This window comes from Aquarana catesbeiana, linkage group LG03 (assembly GCF_042186555.1).
Source record: "Aquarana catesbeiana isolate 2022-GZ linkage group LG03, ASM4218655v1, whole genome shotgun sequence".
Lineage (NCBI taxonomy): Eukaryota > Metazoa > Chordata > Amphibia > Anura > Ranidae > Aquarana > Aquarana catesbeiana.
The window spans coordinates 300,738,241-300,763,136 of NC_133326.1; the positions used below are offsets into that span (position 1 = coordinate 300,738,241).

Sequence of the window (24,896 nt, forward strand, 5' to 3'; positions counted from 1 at the left end):
GGTCTAAATATCATTTTACATAACTGACCACAGAAACACTTGAAAGGGAATATCTGCACAGTAATTGGTTAAAACACATTTTGCTTTAAAATACACACTGGCAGTCCCCAAGCCAGTGAAGAATAATGATTATCTGCCGTTGTTATGTGGTCTTCTTTTAAAATTGTACTTAAATATTCCAACTTACCACATTGCGGCAGGGAGCAAACACATCACTATAGAGAATCGAACACTCTTTCTTTGCATATGGGAATTTGCTCTGATGAACTTCACAAGGCCTCATTGTCTCATTATAACTTTTACACTGAAGAGAAAATTTTACACCGTTAGCTTTAGGTATAACAGAAAATCATTCATACTTGCTTTGGATGATATTGACCAAACATTATTGGTTTTATTTCATGCAACAGTAGCAAGAAAAATACAAAAGACTCCAAGTTTTTCTCAGTGTCCCTACCACAACTACTGTACATCCATCCGGCAGCTTTAGATAAGACCAGCCCCTATACTGACAATTTTGTTTACATGTAAAAATTTGTATTTTTTGCTAGAAAATTACTTAGAACCCCCAAACATTATATATTTTTTAATGCAGAGGTCCTAGAGAATAAATTGGTGGAGGTGGCAATTTTTTATGTCACATTTGCGCAGCAGTTTTTCAAACTCAATTTTTTTGGAAAAAATCCACTTTTTTAAATTTTAATGCAAAAAACACAATATAATACCCAATAGTTTGGTAAAATATAAAAGATGTTGTTAATAGAGTAAATAGATATCAAATATGTCATGCTTTAAAATTGCCCGTGCCCATGCTACAATAATGTAAATGTTACTATCAGTAAAATCAGTACTTCAACCCCGGAAGATTTTACCCCTTCCTGACCAAAGCACTTTTTGCGATTCGGCACTGTGTCGCTTTAACTGATAATTGCGCGGTCATGAGACGTTGTACCCAAACAAAAGTGACGTCCTTTTTTCCCCCACAAATAGAGCTTTCTTTTGGTGATATTTGAGGACATGACAGCTATCACTGCTCCCGAAGACAGGGAGCAGTAGATCTCTGTCATGACACAAGGCAGAACGGGGTAATGCCTTGTTTACATAGGTATCTCCCCATTCTACCCCTCCAAACCGCAATTGCAGGCCGCTGGAGGACATCGAGTTCCCGGGACCAGCGGGCATGCTCCCACGGTGTGCGGCGGGTGCGCGCTCGCGCCGCCGGCAGAAAGCATAAAGGGACGTACCTGTACGCCCATTTGCCTGCCTGTGCCATTCTGCCGACGTACATCTGTGTGTGGCGGTCAGCAAGTGGTTAAATTTACACAGGAAGACTGGTGCTAGAATTACTGCCCATGATCTGATGTTTGCGGTGATACCTCACATGTGTGGGACATTTGCTGTTTGTGTGCATGCGGGACAGATGCCTGTGTTCGACTTTGTGGGGGGGGGGCACTTTAAAAAATGAGCTTTTTCTTACATTGTCATATCACATTTTTTTTATCACTTTTATTGTTATCATAGGGAATATAGATACCCCCTTGTGATAGGAATAGGCAGTGACAGGTACTCTTTATGGAGAGATCTGGGATTTAAAGGACCCCAGATCCCTCCTCTGCCCTTAAAAGCAAGATCAATGTGATCCAATGCTTTTTATTTTTAAAAATGGTGCCAATTACATCCAGGTAAACTGGGAGAGATGTATGCTTATCACTTCCGGATTCCTATACCATAGAGGCAAACAGAGCCGATTCAGTCTCTGTTTGCCTCTATGATCAGCCGGCGGAAGCGCTGGCTGGTCGATCGGGACTCACAGTGGGACAGGAGATCTCGGTAAGGCCGTGGAAGGTGGCACGAGGAAAATAATAACAGAAATAATAACCTGCAGGATATGAAAACCTACAGATCCAGATTAACATACAGGCAAATGTAATGAGAAAATTTAGGTACAAAATCAGAATATTCCCAGATAATTATATTAATTTCATACCTGGCCAATGGTCCAGCTGTCTCCAAATACCTGTGCGTTCCTCACCTCCATATTATTAGATGTAGTCAAGTCATTGGAGGTGTACTTGTCAAAGTTTCCACACAGACCTGAAAGTTTTCCCTAAGAATACACATTATAGGTAGGTTTTAATAAAGTCTTCCTACATTGTTTATTAAAACACAATTTTTAACTGTTTATCTGGCATTAATAGATCAAGCTACTTTTTACTATGGGCTATGTTTTATCATCCAGTAAACTTTTTGAGGCTGTAAAAGATAAGAAGTTTGATAATAGATGTCATTTTACTTGTACTCTTAGAGAAAGAGAATAGTGGGATGACATTCTGCACTCCAAAGCAAAACACAAAGCTAAATTAAAATATATTGTAACCCAAGAGCAAAAGCTCTGTTATATTAAAGTTTACCGGTCCTTAGAAGTAGATGCTGCATTTTTATTTTTATATTTTTAAGACACAACAAAACACTCTTAATGGTTTAATGGTTTATTTAACAGACCAAAAGGGGCTGTGCTAGAAAACTGACTTTTCTTGATGTAGTCAATGTATCCAGTAAGTTGAAAGACACATTGCAAGTGAATACAAAAGTCATTTATGAGAAAGGAATACACTGCAAATAAGCATTTAATATACTTGATTTTTTCTGTGGTTTTACCTGCAATTTTTTAAGTTGGTGTCAGAGTCTCTGTAAAGATTATAATTAAGAGAAACTCCCTATAAAAGACAAGGGCATCTGTAAATTATGCAGTGCATCAGAAACAACATATGCTTTGTGATGTAGAATTGTCACTTGCTATCAGATTTCAAGAGCTTTATCTCTGTTAAACAAAGCAACCCAACTTTATTAGGAATATTGTGGGGGGTTTTTTCTCTATTTATTATGTTAAAGACTGAAAATGCAATTTACATTTTTTTTACTTTTAGTAATTATGAAATATTACATTTTATTTATTTTTTTCTTTTGCGCCAGCAAGAGCATTTTTAGGCTACTTTTATTTCCAATAGTTTTTATTCAGTTTTTTGACAGTACAGAATATAGACCTCATCATTATTGCAATACAGTGTACACTTTTTATAGTCCATCTAACATTTAGTATAGATATAAACAATTACCTCTTACTAACTCGAGGTCATTTATTAATGGTTTTATTATCAACGTTGCCTTATCCGCGTTGTTTACATAGAAGACTATACATTAGATCCTTCATCTTACTCATTAGACCATACTCTGTATCCCTACATCAATTTCTAATGATAGGGCTCAGAGTGCGTCCTCGCTTTCAGGAGACACCCGCCTCCCAACTAGCTTCGGGGAGGCCGTCCCCCATATCATGGAGGGGAGAAACTCTGACCCCTCTATACCAGGGTCTCAGAGAAGAAAAAAGGACAGAGTGATAAAGAAAAAAGAAAGGAAAAGGGGATCAGTGGGACTAGAAGGCAAGACAGTGGAGGAGGGCAGGGGGAGAGGGGGCGGGGGGTGGAGAGAAGACTCCACGCTCCTACTTATGGCATTCAGGGAAGGTCTTGGTTAGTGATTGTCCTGGGATCGTTGGTTAGGTATCTGATCCAAGGACCTCATACTTTATTAAACATTTTCATTTTATCTTGCACAATTGCTGTTAATCTTTTGTTTAGCATGAGCCAAGACAGTTTTTGTTTAAGTTGGTCAAATGGTAGGGCTGCTGACTTCCAGTTCCTGGCTATCGTAATTTTGGCTGCTGTAAATATGAACATTAAAAGCCATCTCTGGGCTTTGGAAACTTCTGCTACCCTACCACCCAGGAGTGCATGCTTTGCGGATTTGGCCAGGTTGATCTGGGTAAGAGTGTACACAAAGTTATAGACCCTAATCCAAAACCTCCACACCTTGGGACATAGCCACCAGATATGGTACGCCGATTCCACCTGGCCGCAGCCCCGAAAGCACCGGGTACAAATGTGGCCAGTCTAGCCGGTACCATATACCGTCTTAATAAAACTTTATAATTCACTTCAATAATTGAGGTATTGATTAGAGATTTAAAGGCTGCTATTGCTATTCCTCGAGGTCCAAAGTTTCCTGTAGATCATATTCCCATTGTGTCATATAGGACAGTTTTACTGAGACACATGTTAAAATAGTATAGATTGCTGATATGTGACCCCTACGTTTATCGTATTGTCGACACATGTGTTCCATGGGGGTCATTGTCACAAGGTCCCCCTTTCATGATAAAGTTTGCATAAAATAAAGTATTTGGGGGAATCTATAGAGTTCAGAGTTCAGTAGTTGGTATTTTTCTATCAGCAATCTTTTGGATAGCATGCCTTTTAGGTCACGAAGATCTGCAATCCGTAGAAAGCCCTTGTTGGACCACCATTCAAAAGCGGGAGGGGTGAGGCCTGAGGTGAACTCTCTGTTTCTCAAGGGGGGTGCTAGCGTGTTGTGGTGCGATTTAAATTTGTGAGTCCTCGCAAGTCTATCCCAAATGTCTAGCGAGAAGGAAAGAGAGGGGCATAAAATAGGTGGCCTCTCTTTTGTTGATAGCAACATGATACGCGAGATTGGATTGGGATGACAGGAATACGATTCCATGGTCATCCATAGTGCCTGAGGTTGTTGGGAGTGGCATTTAGTAAGTTGGGCCACTTGGGCCGCATAAAAATATTTCTGTAGATCCGGTAGTCCTAGCCCTCCCTTCTGTTTTGGTGTGAATGGAGTGCATTTGTTCATCCTGGGTCTCTTGTCTCCCCACACAAACTTGAGAATCTTTTTCTGAAATGATATCAGATGAGATCTGACTAATGCCACTGGCAAGGTGGGAAACAAGTATAATATTCTTGGAAGAATATTCATTTTTATCGAGTGAAGTCTGCCACACCACGATGGAGGATGGATTTGCCACCTAGCTAGGTCTCCTGACAGGCGTCTATATAAAGCTGGGTAATTGTGTGAGTACAGGGTGTGTAGGGATGGGGTCAATCGTATTCCGAGGTAAGGTAAGGCTTCTGACTCTCATTTAAATTGGTGCGATTGTTCGAGAGCTTCCTGTGTAGAGCTCAGCAATGAGATATTTAGAGCCCTCAATTTGTCGTGGTTAATTTTAAGGCCCGAGATTTCTGAAAATGGTTTTATAATTGCATATAGGTTGGGGAGGGAGGTGATAGGCAAGGACAATGCCAGCAGGAGGTCATCCGCAAATAGTAAGCATTTGTGTTCTCTATCTCCACACTCTATACCCCTAACATCTGGACAGGAACGAATCCTTATCGCCAGTGGTTCCATTGCTAGAACGAATAGTAGCGGGGACAAGGGGCATCCCTGCCTAGTTCCTCTCCTAATGTCCAGGGAGCGGGAGGAGTACCCCCTAAGCATCAAAGATGCAGTTGGTGTATGATATAGTGTGTGAAGGAGTGCCAAAAAACTTCCACCAAACCCAAAGCGGGATAAAACGTCCAGTAAGTAGTCCCATGATAGGGTATCAAACGCCTTCTGGATGTCTAATGAAAACAACATGCCCTGTCTAGGTCCCTGAAATAAGATTTATGATTCTGCGGGTCTGATCTGATGCCTGGCGGTTAGGGACAAAGCCCGCCTGGTCCGGATGAATGTATTGCGAAAGAAAAGAGTTTAATCTATATGTGAGTATTTTTGTCATTATTTTTAAATCCACATTAATCAGGGAAATTGGGCGGTAATTGGCGCAATCTCCATGATCTTTCCCCGGTTTTGGTATGGCATGTATGTAAGCTGAGTTTTCGTGTCTAGGGATGATGTTTCCCTGTCTCAGGTCATTAAAATAGGAGCACAGGTGGGGTACTAGGATGTCCTGAAATTTTCTATAATAGTGAGCCGAGAAGTCATCCGGGCCCTGGGCCTTAGAGGGATGTATAGATTTTATGGCCATTCTTATCTCTGATTCTGTGAATTTGTTATCCATAAGTTCTGCATGGGCTTGTGAGAGCTGGGGTAGTTGGATATCTTGAAAGAAAGCTTCAGCTTCTGTATGAGAGAATTTGTCTGGCGTATTGTACAGTTTGGCGTAAAATTTGTGGAATTCCTGAATTATCAGTTTGGGGTTCTGTGTGGGGTGTCCCGATGGTAATCGCAATTTGGGCAAAGTGGGCGTGTGTGTTCGGGGTACCAGTTTTCTAGCAAGCATTGTGGTTGGTTTGTCTCCCATTGTGTAATACCTATGTTTCGACCATTGAATACTTTTTTCCAGTTTAGGCTACTTTTGAAATCTGATCTTGATCTATCGAAAAAAGTGCCTCTTTCAGAATTGAATTAATAGCCCAAGCTGAAATTTACACACACTGATGAACACTGGTGACATCAGATAACTAAGTTCCAGGTTTTAGTAAAGCAGGCCATAAATGGTTTGAATCAAACCATGTATGGATGGGCTGAATGTACCCAAGTTGATCGATGGATCAACTTGGGTACAACCAGCCTGTCAAATTTTTCAGGTAATTATTGCTAGCAGCTGTAATATCCGCTAGCAATATTCACTGTGTTCTACAGCGGGGATGGCTTCCCCGTGGTTGCAGGAAAAATAATTGTTTTGTCTATGGCCAGCTTAAGAGTCAACCTGCCTAAAAAGCAGGTGATTACTGCTGCAGTGCCTTTTTAATTAACCAGCAGGGCTCTGGGAATTCTTTGTCATTTATTACATTCTTATGTTTACATTTAAAATGCATAACCAAAAAAAACGTAAGAACTCCAAGAATGGGATGACTTTATAAATTTATTTTGGGCCAGCTTGGTGCATGTAAATTATGCAGGTGCAACATCTATGTGGCTGATGGTGAGTCTGTAATTTACTGTTGCAGCCTATGCTAGATACACAGCACCTTTTTCAGCAAGTGCTCCAGCAACTTCCCTATTGTGTGCTACATTAAAGTGTTACTAAAGTGTTACTAAACCCACAGCAGTAAAATCAGTCTTTGCAGTAAAGCATGCTTGTTCTACTCACTGTGGAACCTAAGGGGTTAATCCTCTGCATTGTGTAAAAGGGTTGTTTAATCTTATCTTCTCTGATCCTCTCCTTCTTTTACTGTCCCCAATCTATCTCCTAATAGTACAGAGACTTGGAGGGACTCTGCATATGCCCAGTTTGGTGTGTAATGCTAGAGTTTTTATTTTTTGGGAGGGTGCATGTGATCAGCACAGGGCCAACCAGCACTGTGCAGACAGAGGGTCAGGGGTCCTGCAGCTTCATAGGACAGTCAGAGGAGAATGGAAATTCTTCCTATATTAACCAGACACTGATAGAAGTCACAAGACTGCTCTAACTGGGGATGAGAAAATGTATTTAGCAGTTTATATTTACTAAGATAACAGTAATAACAGGAGGCTGAGCGGTAGTTTTACCACCGCCCAACCACCTGCCCGAATCGTAACAATACAGTCAGACAGAGCTTTACACATGCTGTGGCCACAATGCTGGGCTTTACAGCCACAGCATTTTTAATGCAGAATGCAGATTCTGTCAGGTGGCACCACCTGTCAAACTCACCCAACGATTTCCCGCAATGTAAAATAAAGCAATTTAAAAATAGGAGTAAAAAAAAAATAACAAGCTTTTGGGAGGCTTCAGTAGCGCCTCCTAAACGTATGTCTGCTGCTATTCTAACACTCTCTGAAAAGCCTTCCATCATGGATAATTTTTTAGAGGGTGGTAAGCAGTACCGCAAATGTGAAAGAGGCCTTAAAAAAAGAAAACAAATGCACCCACCACCTATAAGGATTGGTAAATGGCAATATAATACTTTTTTGCTTTTGGGTTTAATACTGAATTAATATAAACATAAGAAAGTGAACCGTCAATAAAAAACGTATCCTCTTTCATGGAATACTCAAAGAAGGTAAAAGACCCATTAGCTGCTGCTATCAAGGCACCTTACCTTCACACATCCTCAACAGCATATACTGTATGCAGGATTTTACTGGACAGTCTAAACAGTGCTGATGCTTTAGAGAATGGAATGGAAATGGAATTATGCAATGTGGTCATTCCTCTCCTTTGGTAACATCGTTGATGAGTTGCGGAACCTGCACCAGTGTTTAAAATCTTGGAGCTTAAGAGGTAGTCCTTACCATGATCAGCTGATGGGAGAATGAGATGTGGTATATTCATTTATCTGAAGGTTTTCTTTCATTTGAATTCTGGTGAGTTTAAAATCCTTATGAGAGCGGTGCTGTACAAGGTGTGGTGACGGGAGGATCACTTTAGAACGTTGATTTCCTGGATTATCCGTCATTCTAATGTATTACTCTCCTTTTCTGGGTTTCAAATCTAAGTACATTGTGGTTGTCCAATGCAATTGATCTACTATCGAAGGCTTTTTTATTATATGTGTGTGTTTGTGCATAAAAAATGTATATATTTTTGTAAACTGACTGTTGTAAGTTTATACCGTACCACGAGAGTCCATGTTGCCTCCACAACTGTCCAAATGTCACATTGTGGTTGTTAAAAAAAAGTTTATACTCAAGGACATTATTGAACTTTATTTAATTTTAGCACTGCTAATGCAGGCATTTCCTTTGGAGGTTCTAGCATTTATTATAATACTGAATTAATACTGATAGAAACACAGCTCTGCTTTTTACATAACTGTGAAATAAATGCTATAGTATTAAAAATATATTTAAAAGCAAGCAACTACAACTACTTACTTTCCACCGAGGTCCAACTTTAACATGGATTGTGGTTTTCTTATCCCATAGTATTGTGATGTCTAGTTCTGGAAAGTGCACCACTGTGTAAAACCCAGCCTTCCAATGCTGATATCTAAAAGATCCATTTTGTATTCGAAATTGCTTCTATATTAATAGAAAAATAACAATATTACTGAGTATCTTGCATCTCAATAAAATAACAAATATTTAATGGAAACATACTAAGATTTACTCACTAACCTGTTTTTCTGATGTGTCAGTAAAATAAATGTCAGTGCCGGCCACAGAGATGACAAGATTTTTTGAACAAATTATGTCATTATCAAAGCATTTCTTATTCTGAGCAATGATGGAGACATTTGAGTTATCAACACTCTGTGAGAAAGGGGAAAATCAAAGCGGAAAAAACAAGAGCTACTATTATTATTCCTGTGTTCCATTAACAATCTTTTACAGAGAAGTTTACGATAAGAAGGTGTCATTCCTGTTCCCTGCAACACTAAATCTTAAGCTGCTCATACACTAGTAAAATTTGCCATCCTGCCACTTTGAATTTTCTCATTACTGTAGTTGACAATGAACAATGAAAACTGCACCTTTGCCTAGGTAGACAAAAATCCTTGCACTGGCCCTGCTGTACTGCAAACCTATCTCATGGTCCCAAGCTATGAGACTTTACCTACCCTATAACCATTGTGACGTCATCGACCCAGCATGCCCCAGTTTCCTCCCCCCTTTCCTGGCCTGCTGGGGATAAAGGCCTGGTATGGACTTTAGGGGGGACCAGAGCTACATTGGAGTTTACAGTGGCAACATTTACTGGGTGCGCCTGCTAATCTCCACCGACATCAATAGAAGGGACACGTGCAAGCCGAGCTCAGGCGTTCTGCCGGACAGATACCAGGAAGACATGGAGGAGTGTTCTATAGAAGAAAGCAGGGGCTGAGGTGACTCCTACTCCCAAACATGGGGACAGCTTTTTCTTTTCTGCAACAAAGAGTCAAAAACAAGGAGAAGGGGCTGCAAAGAGGCACAAGCATTTAAGGTCTGTTCCAGCTAATACAGCAGTGAAGCTGTGAAAGGCGCAACACCCCCTAGTGGGGAGAACTCTCTGATAAGAGTGTATATGAGAAGAGCACGGTTTGGATCACCTGCACTTATATATATATATATATATATCTTTACTCACCAGTCACAAGGAGAGAAGAAAGTCACAAGTCACATTGTGAAAGACGGTTTTTGATTTTTATTGAAGATGAAGACACCGTCACTCAGTTTATATATTATATATTTTTTTTTTTTTTATCTACATTTGTATTTTTATTTTTATATATTATTCCCTATTATCCACTAATTTTTCAGTTTGTGGACATTTAATTGTATGACGTTAGCACTGGCATTATTTAAATTGCACCAAGTCACTTTATAGCACAGTGACACCATATATATCCTTCTAAGGAGCACTTGATATAATTTGTTATTGGAGGACATTACTAGTCCATAGCACGTTTCACGTTTACATAGCAGGTTTATTTATTTATTTATTGCTTTGGGATTTGCAAATTGAGTATTGGATAGCACATGTCACTTTAAATAATTACACTAACATTTGGCAGCGCCATTACCACCATATTCCTATATATTTTTTCATATGTCTTTTCATAATCAAAACAAAGCGTGCGATCATATTATATGCCTTTTTTTCTCCAGTAACAGTTACAGCAGTGTTTTTTGTTGCTTTGCTTGCTAGACATTGAACAGACAAGACAACATTTCAAATATGTCTGACTGAATGAACTGAAAATGGCTAACAACTATCAGTATCCAGTAACGGAAAAAAAAACAAAGCATTTGTTAGATGAAAGCACACAACCTAAAATTATGAAAAATGGTTTTCCATCTTCTGTCAAATGACCTCCATTGTTTTGAGATTTTATTTTGTTCAGAAAAAAGCTCACAATTATTTCGGACAATTTTCTCATTGTATTCTTTGTTTGCCCTCACCTTGTTTATCTAACGGATTTGACATTTCTTCGGATAACATTTCAGCAATCCTGTTCTAATTAAAAATGCCTCTGATTTTCCCAAGATTATTTTCTGAAAATGTGCAAGTATCTGTTTCCTAAAGATAGCAATCTGTATGTGAGTGCAGACTTTAAAGTAAATCCGGAAAACATCACGAAACTCAGTTTAGAATGTTTTGGGTGCTGATGCAGGCAAACAAAATTGCTGTCATTTGGACTTTTTTTTGAGAGTTAAGGTGGTTTAATCATTCATTAATACTAAACACACCTATGATACAGAGTTAGCATAGTACAACAAAAACATAATGTAAGTACCAGTAGAAAAGAAAAATGAGATTTGTTTTAGCAGTCAATCAGATTCCAGACATATCATAGTGCATATTAACTGAAAGCAACAAACAAATGCTCTTGCGATAAGTGTGATGTCCGGGTGATCTAATGTTCAAGAGATAATTTCTCAGGCCTTGCTGCCCTCCAGGAAAGGGGTATCCTAGAAATCCTAGAAGTCATAAGAGAAATAAAGAAAAGAGGGCGCACTGGCCCTGTGCCCTATCCTTAATAAATTTATTGATAAAAACTGATTAAAAACTACTCACAAACGTGAAGAAAAATCCCTTTGTGAAAGCCTCCTATTGGTGGCAATCGGTCTAAGTATCGACAGTGCAGGAGAGGACATGAGGACCACTGCTGACTGATGCATTTCGAAGAAATACCTTCTTCTTTAGAGCCTTCTGAGGTTTTTAATCTGTTTTTATGTAATTCATGCGCCTGGCATCCTGAAAGGGGCCGGACACATGATAGGAGGTGGAAAGGGGAGGCGGCGTACGTGCGCCCTTAATGGATGGGCTGCCCATGCTTGCATCACTAGGGCATAAGCTTCAGTTCCCCTCATTCATACTGTGTGCATGTAAGAAAGTATCTGTGGGGCCACTTAGCAATAACAGTGTAAAAAAAAAAAAAATCCCTGATCACACCGCCCTTCCCCAGAGTACTACTGTGTCACTACTCTGATGACAGGATGTACAAAAAGTAGTAAAAAAAAAGAAAAAAGATTTTAAAAAATAAAGAAAAAATGTTTAAAAATTAAGAAAAAAATGATTTACCTTTTTTCTTTTACATACTGTCAACAGTCAGTATCAGTGATCACTGCCACACCAGTCATGTGATGATGCTGTGCTGCACTGATGACAATATGTAAAAAAACAAATTTTATTTAATTTCTTCATTTTCCAAAAAATTGTGACAAAAAATTACAACTTCAAAAAACTTGCAGTGCCTCTTCCTAAATACCTCAGACTTTCTGCTTTCCAAAAAGGGGTCATATGGTTGGTATTTGTACTATCCCGACATTTTAGAGACCTCAAGAAATTAGAAAGGCCATCAGTACATCACAAATGATCAATTTTCAAATATATATACCATAGTTTGCTATAACTTTCACACAGATCAATTAATATACACGTATTGAGATTTATTTTTACCAAAGACATGTAGCAGAATATATTTTAGCCTAAATGTATGAAGAAATTTGATTTTATTGGATATGTTTTATAACAGAAACTAGAGAATATCAGTTTAAAAAAAAAAAAAATAATTGTTTTTTAATTTATAAAGCAAAAAATAAAAAAGCCCAGTGGTGATCAAATGCCACCAAAAGAAAAAACTATTTGTGTGAAAAAAATTATATAAATTTCATTTGCATACAGTGTTGCATTACTGCGCAATTGTCAGTTAAAGTAGCACAGTGCTGAATAGCAAATGTCCTGGTCATGAAGGGGGTAAATCCTTCTGGTCGAGTGGTTAAATGAACAAGCTGAAATTAGAAGCTGATTGGCTATCATGCACAGCTGCACCAGATTTTGCACTCTCCAGTATTAGTAATTTAATCTAATTGAGCACTAAGTGGTTAAAAGCAAACAGAGTTAGAACCACAAGAAGTTGTTGGTGCATGCAAACACAGCGTTAGCAATAGACTTTTTTCATTCGAATCACAACCTAACCTTTTACACATTCATTTTTTGCACAATAATAGTTTTATTTTTTCATATATTTGAATTCTATTTTAGTTAATATTGGATAAGTATATTTACCTGTGTGATTTATCATGGAACAGGATTATGGAATTATAATAATTTTTTTGTTGAATGAGATTGGACACTTTACAAATTTGTATGTTTATTTATTAGTGAATTGGCACATTTGGAGGTGGAATCGCGGCACATTGGTTTTTGTATTTGGCACATCATTATGGGAATTTGAGAAATGCTAGCCACTGTTATTTTAGTCCATATTAGTGTTCATGATTGCTCGCAAGGTTCTTTCCGTTTTAAGAGTTAGGAATAGGAAACCCACTGCATTTCCAGTATTTATATTCATGCTGTGAACAGGTTGCAGGTCAATTCTGATAAATGTTTATTTGATAGGCAAGGAAAAATATGGAAGCTAGACCGGGGCTTTGAAATGTGCGGTCATGCACTTTTGTTATCACAGCAATACAGCTGTTTCTGGCAGTATCATGCACTCCCATCAACAATGTTTTCTAGTTCACTGGAGCAGAAAGTCCAATCCCAAGTAGGAGAGCAGCTTGGTATTAATGATAAATGATTGAGCATGTTTATCAGTGCCAAATTGTGACTGGCAAAGTCTGCTGGGACTGGCATGCGTAACCTGGCATATTATATGAACAGATAGAGGAACAATTCTTCTATTTTACAAGACACTGCTCAAACACAATATACGCTTCTGTCAAGTAAAGAAGACATAATGTAGTACATGGCATTATAGTATGTGGACCATAAACAAATATTTTAGATGCCGGTATGTTTCTAGGAATGTAATATTTAGAAACAAAAGTATGTTTCTATCTGAAGAATGGAAGGTTTACCTTTTTTAAGATAACAATAATATACTGATGCTATTATTACATAATAGCTTAACAACTGCTAAAGATAAAAATCACTTTTAGTAGGAAAAAATATTATAGCATAAACAATTGCAACTCCTCACTTAACGACCAGGTTCCGTTCCAATGACCAGGTCATTAAACGAATTGGTTGTTAAACAAGGAAGAAGGAACATTCTTAACTACTGTATGTACTGTACTGTATTGTGATAAAAAGGTCTAAAACACAAAACTCCAGCTCAATAACGTTGTTTTAATTTACTTATGTACAGAACAAAAACAAAAATTGTATACTGTACTGTACAATACAATGATGTATATATGCAACGTTAGAGTGGGGAGAGCCGGTAGTAAGTCCGAGTAGTCTTTAAACAGGTAAGTCATTAAACGAGGAGTATCTGTACTACACAAGTGTAGCACGGGCCCCCGAAGGAGCTGCTGATTTATTTGGGCCTGTACTCTGTTTTGTTTCCCCTTTGACTATCTCAGTCCCCCTGACACAGCTGTGGTGTAATAGTGTGCAGTCAAAACGAAATCATAAAGGCAAGTTCACAATACTCAATATAAAATACCTGTTTGTAGTTACCTTACCCTCCTCTTGGCTGGTGACGAAGAGGAAAACAACACTCACACAGTTATACTTGAATAATAACCTTATTTACTGTAATTATTTTAAAAGGTAAACACTACAATGGTTGTACTGTCAGACCAACATAGTCTGATAGTCAACTGAACTTTATATTACAAGGATACAATACAGGTATAAAATGTCTGAAATAATATATGAGTGGTGTCTCTCTCAGTCTGTTCACTGTGGCCACGCCGTCAAGCTGTATCACCTCACAGACGACCAGGAGTCCTCGGTTACCTCCTGCAAGGGTCTCTGAAATGATCACACTGCTACTCCAGCATGCTGTGATGTAAGGCCGAATCAAAGACTGCTCACAGATGACCAGGAGTCCTCGGTTACCTCCTTCAAGGGTCTCTGGAATGATCACTCTGCTGCTCCAACACGCTGTGATCTAAGGCAGGATCGCTGGTTGCTGTTCCACTCCGCACAGGGTGGGACACACACACCCACAGAGTTCTGCTGGCAGGCCATGCGTCCCAGGAACAAGAGAGCTAAGATGGCCGCTCCCAAACTTTTTATTTGTCTTCCCACAATACAGTTCTGTTCCCTGAGGTTTGTGGGAGTTACTGAGTATTGTGGGTAGGTCAAGTTAATGTCTAAATGTAAATAAACAGGACACTTCCATGTCAACTTAAATAATAAAAGAAATAAAGATGCAGTCCTTTTATATTTTGGCCGCTAGATGGCGCCATATACCAACTTATTAACCTTACAGCACTACATAGCATCAGAAGCAAAAATTGTCAGCGCTACATACTCCCCCTGCTTGAACTCTTTGATCCCCAAAGAGATGTAAAATTTTGTTTCTGTAACACATTTTTGATTCTATACGGTTACACAAAACAGACAGGGGAGCTTCCCACCAATTTACACATGATGGGGAACTGTCCTGTACATTCACAGCCGATACCCTGATGGCGTGTACAGGTGTGTTAAGGGGTGAGATTGGGTTTCTTCTCACCAAATCTGCGGTAAGAAGGTTAGGCTCTCTTGACAACCCTTGAGGGGTGAGGACAATTTCTTCGGAACTCTCCTCTAACACATCACAGATTTGTCTCTTGGATCTGTAACTGACTCTTCGGTTCTTCTGATTCTTTGGTTCAGACACAGTAGGCTCACTTGCCTTCTCTTTCTGCTCAACCACTCCTGTCTCCTGCAGATCGGTTCCTTCCACTCCTGTTTTGGATATTTCTTCATCCACGATGAGAAAGGTAGACACTTCCAACCCTTCTTCTGGCAATGAAGGAAGAGGGTCACATCTGGGGATGACAGGGGCTAACAGCCACTTCACCAGGTCTGTGTTGGTCCCAACGATTAACGAACTTCTTGAGGGCCCTGGCAGCCAAGGACAGACAATGGCCAGTGTCTCAAGGTTCTGAGGCTTCCCATCCTTCAACAGATCACATGACAAGTTGACCCGCAGACATCCATCACAAGAGTAATCTTCTGCTTGAATACCCTGAACCTTTAAGTTTTCTGACTTCTTCAGGGACAGGTTCTTGCCAAACCAATCTATCAACCTTCTATGAGGAGGTGAGTTGCCATCTAGATAAAGGAAGGCCCATAGGCGTGGTGTATCTGAATTTTGCAAAAGCATTTGACACAGTTCCCCATAAACGTTTACTGTACAAAATAAGGTCCGTTGGCATGGACCATAGGGTGAGTATATGGATTGAAAACTGGCTGCAAGGGCGAGTTCAAAGGGTGGTGATAAATGGGGAGTACTCGGAATGGTCAGGGGTGGGTAGTGATGTTCCCCAGGGTTATGTGCTGGGACCAATCCTATTTAATTTGTTCATAAACGACCTGGAGGATGGGATAAACAGTTCAATCTCTGTATTTGCAGACGATACTAAGCTAAGCAGGGCAATAACTTTTCCGCAGGATGTGGAAACCTTGCAAAAAGATCTGAACAAATTAATGGGGTGGGCAACTACATGGCAAATGAGGTTCAATGTAGAAAAATGTAAAATAATGCATTTGGGTGGCAAAAATATGAATGCAATCTATACACTGGGGGGAAAACCTCTGGGAGAATCTAGGATGGAAAAGGACCTGGGGGTCCTAGTAGATGATAGGCTCAGCAATGGCATGCAATGCCAAGCTGCTGCTAACAAAGCAAACAGGATATTGGCATGCATTAAAAAGGGGATCAACTCCAGAGATAAAACGATAATTCTCCCACTCTACAAGACTCTGGTCCGGCCGCACCTGGAGTATGTTGTCCAGTTCTGGGCACCAGTCCTCAGGAAGGATGTACTGGAAATGGAGTGAGTACAAAGAAGGGCAACAAAGCTAATAAAGGGTCTGGAGGATCTTAGTTATGAGGAAAGGTTGCGAGCACTGAACTTATTCTCTCTGGAGAAGAGACACTTGAGAGGGGATATGATTTCAATATACAAATACAATACTGGTGACCCTACAATAGAAATAAAACTTTTTTGCAGAAGAGAGTTTAACAAGACTCGCGGCCACTCATTAAAAATAGAAGAAAAGAGGTTTAACCTTAAACTACGTAGAGGGTTCTTTACTGTAAGAGCGCCAAGGATGTGGAATTCCCTTCCACAGGCGGTGGTCTCAGCAGGGAGCATTGATAGCTTCAAGAAACTATTAGATAAGCACCTGAATGACCGCAACATACAGGGATATATAATGTAATACTGACACATAATCACACACATAGGTTAGACTTGATGGACTTGTGTCTTTTTTCAACCTCACCTACTATGTAACTATGTAACTATGTAAGGTATGACAAGTACCTCTTGTAAAAGTCTCTGGTCATCAGGGTAACTTGGGCACCTGTATCAAGGATGGCTCTGGTATAGATCCCTTCAATCAGAACAGGCACTACAGGCCGAGGGCCTACCAACTGGGTAGGAGACCTGTTAGAAACATCTGTAACCACAGACTGGCATACTTGGGCTCGTGCTCTCTTCAGCTTCTGCCGCCGAGCACACTGCTTACGTCGTTGGTTTAGAGACTGAAAGGCATTTCCCACTGAAACAGTATAAACAGCAGGTGTTCTCCATTGCTCCCTTGCAGACTCAGGGAAAGTTCTTTTCGAAGGCCCGGATCTTCTCTTCATCCTTGGGTCACTTCTCTGTGGTCTCCGCCAGTCTTCTGTCTCCATTCGTGGACTTGGACATACTTGCTTCGTGGGCTTCTGGCCAGACAACTCAGTACGTTCTGCCATCAATTTGTTCATCATCTCTGCCATCTGAGACACTTGCATCTTCAAGGTGTTTAACTCAGACATGAGATCCGATGACCCGATCAACGTCTTCATCATCTTGGTCATCTCTCTTTGCAGCTGAAGCGTCCACTTCTCCAATTCAGGGTCGCTCCCCCTGCTTTGTTGGATAGGTGGGGACCTGGATACTGTGTCAGTGGTCGCTCTCAGGACCCTGGACTGACATCCTTCCTCCTGGGCCTTTCCAGGATGCTCAACAGTCACACTTGCCTTCATGCGGGTGAGTTCTTCTTTGCACCACTGAATCATAGCGTCAGGGTCCATACTGGTGCCAAGGGGATGGGCTTGCTTGCAGAGTAACAGTAATCCCAGGCAATGCCCCCACGTGTAGCACTGACCCCCGAAGGAGCTGCTGATTTATTTGGGCCTGTACTCTGCTTTTTTTCCCCTTTGACCATCTCAGTCCCCCTGACACAGCTGTGGTGTAATAGTGTGCAGTCAAAACGAAATCATAAAGGCAAGTTCACAATACTCAATTTAATATACCTGTCTGTGGTTACCTTACCCTCCTCTTGGCTGGTGATGCAGAGGAAAACAACACTCACACAGTTATACTTGAATAATAACCTTATTTACTGTAATTATTTTAAAATGTAAACACTACAATGGTTGTACTGTCAGACCAACATAGTCCGACAGTCAACTGAACTTTATATTACAAGGATACAATACAGGTATAAAATGTCTGAAATAATATATGAGTAGTGTAGCAAAGTAAATAGGATAACCGTCAGAGTGAATTTATCTCACTATGAGCACTATCCTATTTCCTGCTGCTTTATTACTATACTAAATCGAAGACTAACTTGATAAAGTGTAATACAACAATTAAAGAGCCCCCTTATTTAATATCACTCTACCCCAATATAGTAAAGGGACACAAGGCCTTGTGTTTTACCAAACTGTCCTTCTTCTTCTGCTAGCAAAACAGAGTAGGTTTGTAATCCAAAGGGTTCATGACTCCTGATCAAAGTAGACTGAAATGTAGAAGCAAAGTCCTGCTGCAATAGCACTATAACTATCTTTGGTGCCAGTGACTCAGTACTAAACTCTCAATGAGGTGCAGGCCCGAAGCCTAATATTAACTCAGTCTAATCCTCTTGACTTAGCTTGTGGAACTATGGGTCTCAGCAGCTCTGTCTTGTGCAGAGGGATGTGTAAAAGTGCATCAAGAAGCTTTTGGGCAACAGCCCTCTCACCCAACCAGGACAGTGTTGTCAGAAGACTCTGTTCTGATGTACAGGGTTCTGTCTCTGGCTCACAAGTTCTCAGTCTGTTCACTGTGGCCACGCCATCACGCTGTATCATCTCACAGATGACCAGGAGTCCTCGGTTACCTCCTGCAAGGGTCTCTGGAAGGATCACACTGCTACTCCAGCATGCTGTGATGTAAGGCCGAATCAAAGACTGCTCACAGACGACCAGGAGTCCTCGGTTACCTCATTTAGGAGTCTCTGGAACGATCACTCTGCTGCTCCAACATGCTGTGATCTAAGGCAGGATCGCTGGCTGCTGTTCCACTCCGCACAGGGTAGGCCGCAACTCTGTGGGACATACACACCCACAGAGTTCTGCTGGCAGGCCATGCGTCCCAGGAACAAGAGAGCTAAGATGGCCGCTCCCAGCTTTTTTATAGTCTTCCCACAATGCAGTTCTGTTCCCTGAGGTTTGTGGGAGTTACTGAGCATTGTGGGTAGGTCAAGTTAATGTCTAAATTTAAACATACAGAACACTTCCATGTCAACTTGAATAATAAAAGAAATAAAGATGCAGTCCTTTTATATTTTGGCCGCTAGATGGCACCATATACCAACTTATTAACCTTACAGCGCTACATAGCATCAGAAGCAAAAATTGTCAGCGCTACACAAGCCATTTGTAAATTAATGTTATTCAAAATTACCTATCCATTTCAATCCGCAGCTTCTCTAATTTTCTAAAAATCCCAGAAAAGTAATTTCCTGCTATAGTGATTGGCTCACTGATTTTCTCAGAGGTGTGCACTAACATGCAAGTACAATTTCTTCTCTGAGAGAAGCAAAGTACTTTTTTCTTTTTCTTTGCATGTTTCCCAGTTTTTTAGCTGCTACATATCCACTGATCCTTGGAGGGCCTTACCTGGACCTCAGCAGATACAGTAGATGATACAGGGCTGTCCCTGTAATGTGGTTTTGGGCACTTTATTCTGCATTAGGACTCACCGAGGCACATTAGTGCCGCAATATAAGTTAGCCACTGGATGCTATATGGGTCCAGGGCTTTGGTGCATCCAATGGTGGAATCCTATCCCTAAAGAGTCCTCAAGGGGTATGCCCACCTGGAGGGCAAAGATCTGGTTGGGGCTTGGTCCCTAACATGCACCCTTGGCTGGCTGGGGGGACTGCAGGCTGCGGTGGTAAGTCAGGCCCCTCTATGGGAGCCAAAGGTGCTGTTTGCTCAGGTCTCATCTGGGTTAACTATGGAGTGCCAAGCAAATTTCATCACAGCCTGAGGCAGGGGCAAGCAGTATTCACTTTTTCTTTACATTTAGCGTATTTTCTGTGTCACTGTCTCCAGGCTGCTTTTTGTCACCACTAGTGTGCCTGCCTAGCCTCCTTTCTGTGTGGACACACTGTACATGCATGTGCCATTTTGCTAATATATGAACACAGACCAAATGTTCCTCTGCACCTCACTCCTCCAGTTTATCTAGAAAGGAGTTTTCAGCCACAATGTCAGAATTTATGGAAAGACTTCCAGCACTTCTAGAGGCCTCAGACTCCAGGCACCGCAAACAAGCCCTCTAATCCTCTACACTAGATTCCAACTCTGATTTCCCTTATTACTGCTTCTGTGCTTCCTCAGAAGGAGGAGGAGACAGCAAGTGATAACCCATCCAATTTGAAGGGTTCAGTACTGGAACAGTACTCAGCCACAATGTCTAAATACTGTATATGTTTTAGCAAAACCTTTCAGCACTTTTGAAGGCCCCAGGGGCCACAAAACTCCTCATCCTCTCCCACAGAGTCTATCTCTTCTTTCCCTCTGACTGCTTCTGTGCTTCCTCGGAAGGAGTAGACAAGTGTTACCCCATTCGATTCTAAGATTTTAGTATTGGGAAAGACCCAATCCACTGACATCTCTCCCAAGCTTTAGGACACCAAATCTATCCTTATCAATGCAGTGCACACTGCCTTGCCTTACAGCAGCCTGTATCAGCCCTGCCAAAGGTTACAAGCCTGGGTTTCCAAAACCTTCCCTTTACATTCACTCTTACAGCATGTGTTTTATGGTGACTGGTCTCATCCTGAAAAAGTTTTCATCCTTCCCAAGTATTTTGCTCAGCTGTATCCTATTGAGGAGGATTTCCCAAAAGATGTGCAGTGGTAGTCATGGAACCTGCCATATCTGCCTTAACAAAACCTTCATGGTCCTTCATGGTCCTGAGGGAATGTCTCTGTTTTCAAGGACACATGGACAAAAGGTTAGAAGCCCTTTTGAAACCTTTATTCTCCCTGTTAGGGTCTGCTATGCAACCTGCTCCTGCGACCACATTATTTTCCAGACTTTAGCTGTCCTACAAGTAGCAATTTGATAGGGAATGCCTCTCCTGCAACACATTAGACACCTACTAAGAATATAATTTTACCCCAGAAATGGAAGGCCAAAGCTTCTGCAGGCAAGCCTTAGGCTTCAGAGGCAAAAAATAGTTTTCTAAAGAATTTCAACGGGTGCCTACTTGTTCAAAATTCTGTATGAAGTCTTCTAGGTCAGTCATTATTTTCTTTTCCTTTTCCTGGGGAATTTCTAGCCTCTAGGGCATCAAGGATGCCTACTTGCACATTTCCATTTTTCCACGTCAATGCTATCTGCATTTTGTTATTGTTGTGTGTTTCTCCTCCCTGTGTCCTGTGCACGGCACCTCAGATTTTCACCAAGTTGATAGTGCCTGTCCAAGCTTTGCTTCGCTCTCAAGACATCCCCATTGTGGGATACCTTTATGACCCCCTGCTAAAGGAGCATTCGGTAAAGACTCAGTCAGCCAATGTTCAATGGACAGTGTAGACCCTGCAGAGATCCAGATAGTTTCTAAATCTCCAGAAATTGGTGCTGGTTCTGACTCATTGCTTGGAGTATCTTGGTAGTTGGAGGAAACTCGGCTTCCAGTCAATGTCCTGGAACTCAAAGCAAATCAGTTGTCCCTTCAACACTACACCTCCTAGCTGCAGGATTACGCCAGACACTGCCATAGCAGTGGCCTAGATTAACCATTAGCAATGCACCATAAATCGTACAGCTGAAAAAGAAGGGGACCTGATTCTGACTTGGGCAGAACTAAACATTCCAAGCCCCGATCATCTGCACATCACAAGCTTAGAATATTGGCAGGCAGAGTTCTTTAGGCATCAGCATCTGGATTTCAGAAAATGGTCTCTTCAACCAGAGATGTTTCAAGCTCTCTGTTGCAGGTTGGGGACACCGGATGTGGACCTTCTGGCTTCCAAGTTCAGCAGCAAACTATACAGGTTCATTGCCAGGATCAAGGATCCTTGGGCCTTTGCAGTTAATACTTTGGTGACTCAGTGAGTTCAATTCTACCTGATCTATGCCCTTCCCTCTCTAAAGCTTCTTCCTTGCCTGCTCTTGAGATGGTGGACAGTCTGGTGATCCTCATTGCACCAAACTGGCCCTGGAGGATATGGTTTTCAGAAGCTCAGACTCCTGGGAGACTTACCATGGGCCCTCCCAGATCACCCAGAGCTTCTGTCACATGGACCAGTCCTCCATCCTGCTTCTCAGTCACTGGTTTTAACAGACTGGCTGTTGAAGCTCTTAAATGCTAGTTAATTACCTTCTTGCAAAGTCTACCATTGAACCTCAAAAGCGTACTTTGCGTGACAAGAGGCCAGGAAATTCCATCCCAGGAGGAGCTCCGGGAGATGAATCCTGGCTTTCCCCATACCCCTTTTTGCCGGGTATTGCTCACATTGCTCCATCTATACGCTTCCCAGTACCTCTGTCAGGCCTTTAGAAACCACTCTTTATACCCATCAGGGATACTCCCCTGTCTACTCTCACCAACAAGTTTGCCTTCCTTGTTGCTATCACTTCTGCAAAGATTCACTCTACTATTGCTAGGTGAATTAGACAGCTCAGTGCTTGAGCTTGTATTCTGAAGGATAGAGTTCCACCCTTCCCTGTAAAGGAACACTCAACTAGATCAACTAGAGTGCATTAGGCATTTGTTTACCAGATTTGTAAGTCTACCACCTGGTCTTCTGTTCATATGTTTGTTAAGTTTTACTAGGTGAGTGTCCAGGTCTCATCTGATATAAGTTTCAGTCATAGGGTGCTTCAAGCTGCTCTCTGAGTTCTATAAAGCCCGTCTCTTGACCTGTTTGTTATGTAACCCCTCAGTTGGATTATGTTTGAACAACTCATAATCTAAGACTCTGCTCATATGTCCTGTAATGTCCTTTTTGTTTATATTGTAAAAAATAAAAACCCGCAGAGGTGATGAAATACCACCAAAAGAAAGCTCTATTTGTGGGGAAAAAAAGGATGTAAATTTTGTTAGGGTACATCATCGCACGGCCGCGCAATTGTCAGTTAAAGTGACGCAGTGCCGTATCGCAAAAAAAATGGCCTGGTCATTGAGCAGGCAAATCTTCTGATCTGTAAGTGGTTAAATAAACTCAGGTCAGCTTTTTACAATTTGATTCACAAAATATTTGATAAAGCAAGCTGTATTATAAATTTAACTTTGTTACATTTTCTTTTCATGTCTAAGTCATTTGAAATATCTCCAGACTTTTATACATTAAAAGAGCTTCATGATTATCTGCAATCTCAGCTGCACATAAGAGCTACAGAGACACTATCAGTTTCTTAATGACTAATTAGTTTCAGTTCAAAGTTGGTACAATCCTTCGTCAGTGACTAAATGCGGTCCAGCAGACGTGAACAAATTAGCCTTTGTAAGCCAGTCTATTTCATTTAAGAGTCAGAACCCAAAAGCCAGAAGCTTCAGCAAGTAGCGCAGCCTTGCACCTGTCTCATACACAATAAGTCTAGTTTTATTACGACAAAACCCACGGCAGTCTGTTTTTCATCACCTGCGTCACAAGGTCTAATAGATGAGAAGGCTGTAGGCAGTTTGCCATCCTGGCCTATTGGATTTCTCCTGGTTTTACCCATGAACTTTAGAACCCTCATTCCACCCAGAGGTTTTCTTTCACTAAAGGTGACACAGTTAAAATGAAAGGGTAGATAAAAGGAGCGCCCGATATCCAATTAGAAGCAAAATGCAGGTGAATATGTAGTCGTTGTATTGAAAGTAGCAAAACATGATAAAGCCTTTGGCTTTGGCTTTATCATGTTTTGCTACTTTCAATACAATGTCTACATATTCACCTGCATTTTGCTTCTACTTGGATATCGGGTGCTCATTTTACCTACCCGTACAAGTATATGTGGAAATGACCTTGAGACCATGCCCAGAGGTAGCAGCCCAACCCCCAAAAAGGCTCAATGCCACCCTCCTGTCAAGTTGGGCCGGATTCATCGGAAACATACTCTCCCAACCCGCCCCTCTCTCAATCACCCACTCACAGACCCTTAACTGAGTAAGTCAGTCCAGAATAATTTCCAACCTTTAAGAGCTACCGTTAAAATGAAGGCTTAGAGAACTGTACTTTGATCGGCCAAACTTGGAGTTTTTTAATATACAAATTAATTTTCATTTTTTACCTCCTTTTAACAAATATATGTCACAGATCTGTCTATATGCTTTGATAATGATTTTCAGCATGTAGTAGGATTTGGGGGCCAATAAAACTATAAAACCAGATAAGTTCTAGTGAGGTAGACTAAAAGGAACCAAACAGCCTGCCACTTAGTCATGCTATACATTGTAATTTTATTTTTCCCTCAACCAGCGGGTTGAATTAAAAAAATGTGTTAATTCCCCCATCAGCAGGCAGGAAGCTTTCCCCACCAGTAGAATACGATGATCAGTGTTGCCGGCTATAGCCGGAGGCACTGATAGCTTGGAAAGAACTCAACAGGCTTGTTGTACATGAGACAATTGATAGGTCAATATGTACACAACCAGCTAGCCCATACATGGATCGAAATTCGTTCGGTCCTTGCTGAATTGGCATAGATTTCGATCCATGTATGGCTAGCTTTAGTCAGTGTGAATCACAGTAGAGCCCTAATGATCATGACTTGCCTTGTTATAATGTTTTATTGGTCCCAAGCCCTACTCCATAAAAGCCATGGTTTCAACACACTGCATTCCTGAAGGCCAACAAGCCGTATACATTTTAGAATAAATGACCTTATATTTTCGGAATAAATATTATTATTTGGCTTTATCTGTGCTGTAAACTAGCTGTAAGCAGTCGGCCCAGGGCTACCTCCCTCAATAATGAAATA

General features: G+C 40.9%; 1 protein-coding gene across 1 annotated transcript in view; it reads right to left on the reverse strand.

The window, feature by feature from the left end:
• Positions 1-24,896, reverse strand: part of OTOGL (otogelin like) — a 202,821-nt gene that overhangs the window by 114,708 nt on the left and 63,217 nt on the right. The window contains exons 12-15 of the mRNA XM_073620249.1: positions 8,908-9,042; positions 8,665-8,811; positions 1,988-2,107; positions 188-304 (exon numbers count right to left, since the gene is read on the reverse strand). Of these exons, the coding sequence (XP_073476350.1) occupies positions 188-304; positions 1,988-2,107; positions 8,665-8,811; positions 8,908-9,042 (519 nt within the window). The remainder of the gene's footprint in view (positions 1-187; positions 305-1,987; positions 2,108-8,664; positions 8,812-8,907; positions 9,043-24,896) is intronic.